This window comes from Helianthus annuus, chromosome 4 (assembly GCF_002127325.2).
Source record: "Helianthus annuus cultivar XRQ/B chromosome 4, HanXRQr2.0-SUNRISE, whole genome shotgun sequence".
NCBI classification, from domain to species: domain Eukaryota; kingdom Viridiplantae; phylum Streptophyta; class Magnoliopsida; order Asterales; family Asteraceae; genus Helianthus; species Helianthus annuus.
Window position 1 is genome coordinate 50,827,871 of NC_035436.2, and position 2,665 is coordinate 50,830,535.

Here is a 2,665-nt window from a genome sequence, read left to right on the forward strand (position 1 = left end):
CGTTCTTTTGGAAAAACGTCAAAAGACCCCGCTACTGGTGGTCATAGTTCCTTGCTCAAAGGTCTCAAAAAGCTTTCGTATTCCAATTTCCAATACGACCATAGCTGTCCTAAATATTACCTACAATTATTACTTATTATACACTTGAACGTATAATCCAAAACCATGAACACAAATCTCATATAAATTCTAACTACCAGCATATTAGATCCTACATTCAGTTAACATGAACAATAACATCTACACTGAGTTTATCAACAATGCACGAAAGGTTATTTGTGCACGAAAGGTTACTTATCAGCAATGCACAAAAGGTTATTCACTGTTTTGCATTAGTTATAGTTTTAAGTGTAATTAATTAATCTCTCGCGTGTCTATAGAAATATATTACACACATAAAAATAGCCACTTTCATGATTTTTCTTGTTTTATTACTACATAACACCACACAAGGACGTACAAACCAGAATAAGATAAAGAACACTTGTTTTAGAGTGCTGTATATCCAAGGTAGGTAATCACTTGGCCTCGTTGAGATTTAGTAAACTCTTGCAGCCATTATCGGGGACTTTAGCGACTAGTAGAAGCACATTCTTCTTAAACATTACGGTCCCCTCAGTCTTCAAAGTGTCAATGTCTTTAGTCCCTTCTGGCAATTCCCAATTAAACGAATAAACAAGATTCGAAAGAGCCATCTCCACCGCCGTAGCTCCCAACAACATCCCTGGACAACCTCTCCGACCCGAACCAAACGGGATCCATTCAAAATCTACCCCTTTATACTCAACATTACTACCCATGAACCTTTCTGGCTTGAACTCTTCAGGTCGTTCCCAGAATTTAGGGTCTCGCCCAACCGCCCATGCGTTCACATACACCATAGTCTTCTTTGGTATCTCGTATCCCTCTAAAACGCATCGATCTCGAGATTCATGTGGGACTAAAAGTGGTAAGACTGGGTATAGTCTAAGTGTCTCCTTGATTACCGCTTTTAGATAGTCAAGCTTATAAAGATCATCTTCTTCTACTTTCCCTTTCGTTCCTACTGCATTCCTCACTTCTTGTTGAAGTTTCTTCAAAGAATCAGGGTTTTTCATGAGCATAGTCATCGCCCAGACCACTGTTGAAGAACTTGTATCGGTCCCCCCTAACAAGATATTCTGCAAAAGGACACCAACACAATTATGAAAGTCGAAACACGTAAGATAAAATCTAAATTTTGGGATGAAAGCAAAACGCTCACCATAAGTACCCCTTTTACATGATCAAAAGTGAGATCATTTGAATAATCTTGCTTGAGTTTAAGCAAGATATCAACCATATCATCTTGCGTTTTGTTTGGTCGGTTTTGATTCAAATGCTCATCAATCACTTCCTGATAGAACTCACCCATGCCTTTGAAGGTCTTTTCGAGTCTAGCAATGCTTCCATTGAGTTTATCAAGCCATCCCATTAAAGGAAAATAATCCCTATAAAAGAAGTAAGCAAACATCACTTGACACTCCAACATAAGCTCACCAAATCGTGTCCCTTTTTTTCTATAATTGTATGCAGATGGTCTTTTCCCAAAAGCCACCCTACAAATAATATTGCTATTAAGAATCGTAACATCTTCACTTAAATTTATAGCTTGTTTCGTAGAACTTCGAGTCTTCATCCGAGCGATCATGTCAAACACCTCTTGTTCGCGAACCAAACGAAATGAGTTCACTTGTTTCATCGAAAACAGATGAAGGGTGCAGATCTTTCTCATCTGTCTCCAATACTCGTTGTAAGGTGACAAAGCTATGTCTTTGTTATCGTATGATAACTTCTGTTGGCCTGTTAAAATGGGCCTTGTGCAGAAGACCAAATCATTGGTTTTCAAGATCTCTTTCGCCATGTCTGCCGAAGAAACAACAAGTGTTTGGACATGACCAAGGCGAAGAGACATTAACGGGCCATAACGTTTTGAAAGACGCCATAGGTAGTCTGAGAGGTCGGAGGTGTCCAGCTGGTGCAAGTTTCCGATTATAGGTAATCCGGGTGGTCCCGGCGGAAGAGAGTGGGGTTTTGACAGAAACCTTCTAAGGGTATCAGGGGCGTCTTCGGGGAGGGCAAGCGGGGAGGGGTTTCGCCGAATTGGGGGGTGCCGCCGACCTGTCGGTGAGTTAGAGAGAGGGTAAGAGGGCGGTAGCGGCTCACCGAAGAGAGAGGGAGGAGAGAGAGAGGGAGTGACCAATCACAACTTTCCTTTTTTTTTTTTTTTTAAAAAAAAAAAAAAACCAATTCACCTAAGAGGGGAGTGGCGCCATCAAATTGGGGTGTTAGGGGAGTTTAAGAGGGGACTTGACGTGGCACACGGGGATTGGTTTGACGTAAGAGAGGGGACTCACCTATTAGGTGAGCACCCCCTTCACCCTAATGGGAAGGAGGAGGAGTAAGAAGAGAAGGACAGCTAATGGTACGATGAGAAATGAAACCATTTCTATTCCTGATGGTAGACATTACTCAAATTAACCGGGTATATATTCTTGTTCGGGACTTCGGGGTAGATAATTTATTGTACGTGCATTATCATACAGGACGTATGAATCGCGAAAAAATAACCCTAAAGTATGACTTTGTGAGCGGTGTCTTGTCATATTACTTGCTTCTCTGTGAGCCTAAAACATCATACGCCCGT

At 41.3% G+C, this 2,665-nt stretch overlaps 1 protein-coding gene across 1 annotated transcript; it reads right to left on the reverse strand.

Moving 5' to 3' along the window:
* Positions 1-426: 426 nt before the first annotated feature.
* On the reverse strand, positions 427-2,218 carry LOC110933544 (cytochrome P450 71A1; the record flags this gene model as incomplete). Its single annotated transcript, XM_022176762.2, has 2 exons — positions 427-1,160; positions 1,244-2,218. Coding segments are annotated over 2 exons (1,617 nt in total), but the record flags the coding sequence as incomplete, so codon positions are not given.
* Positions 2,219-2,665: the final 447 nt, after the last annotated feature.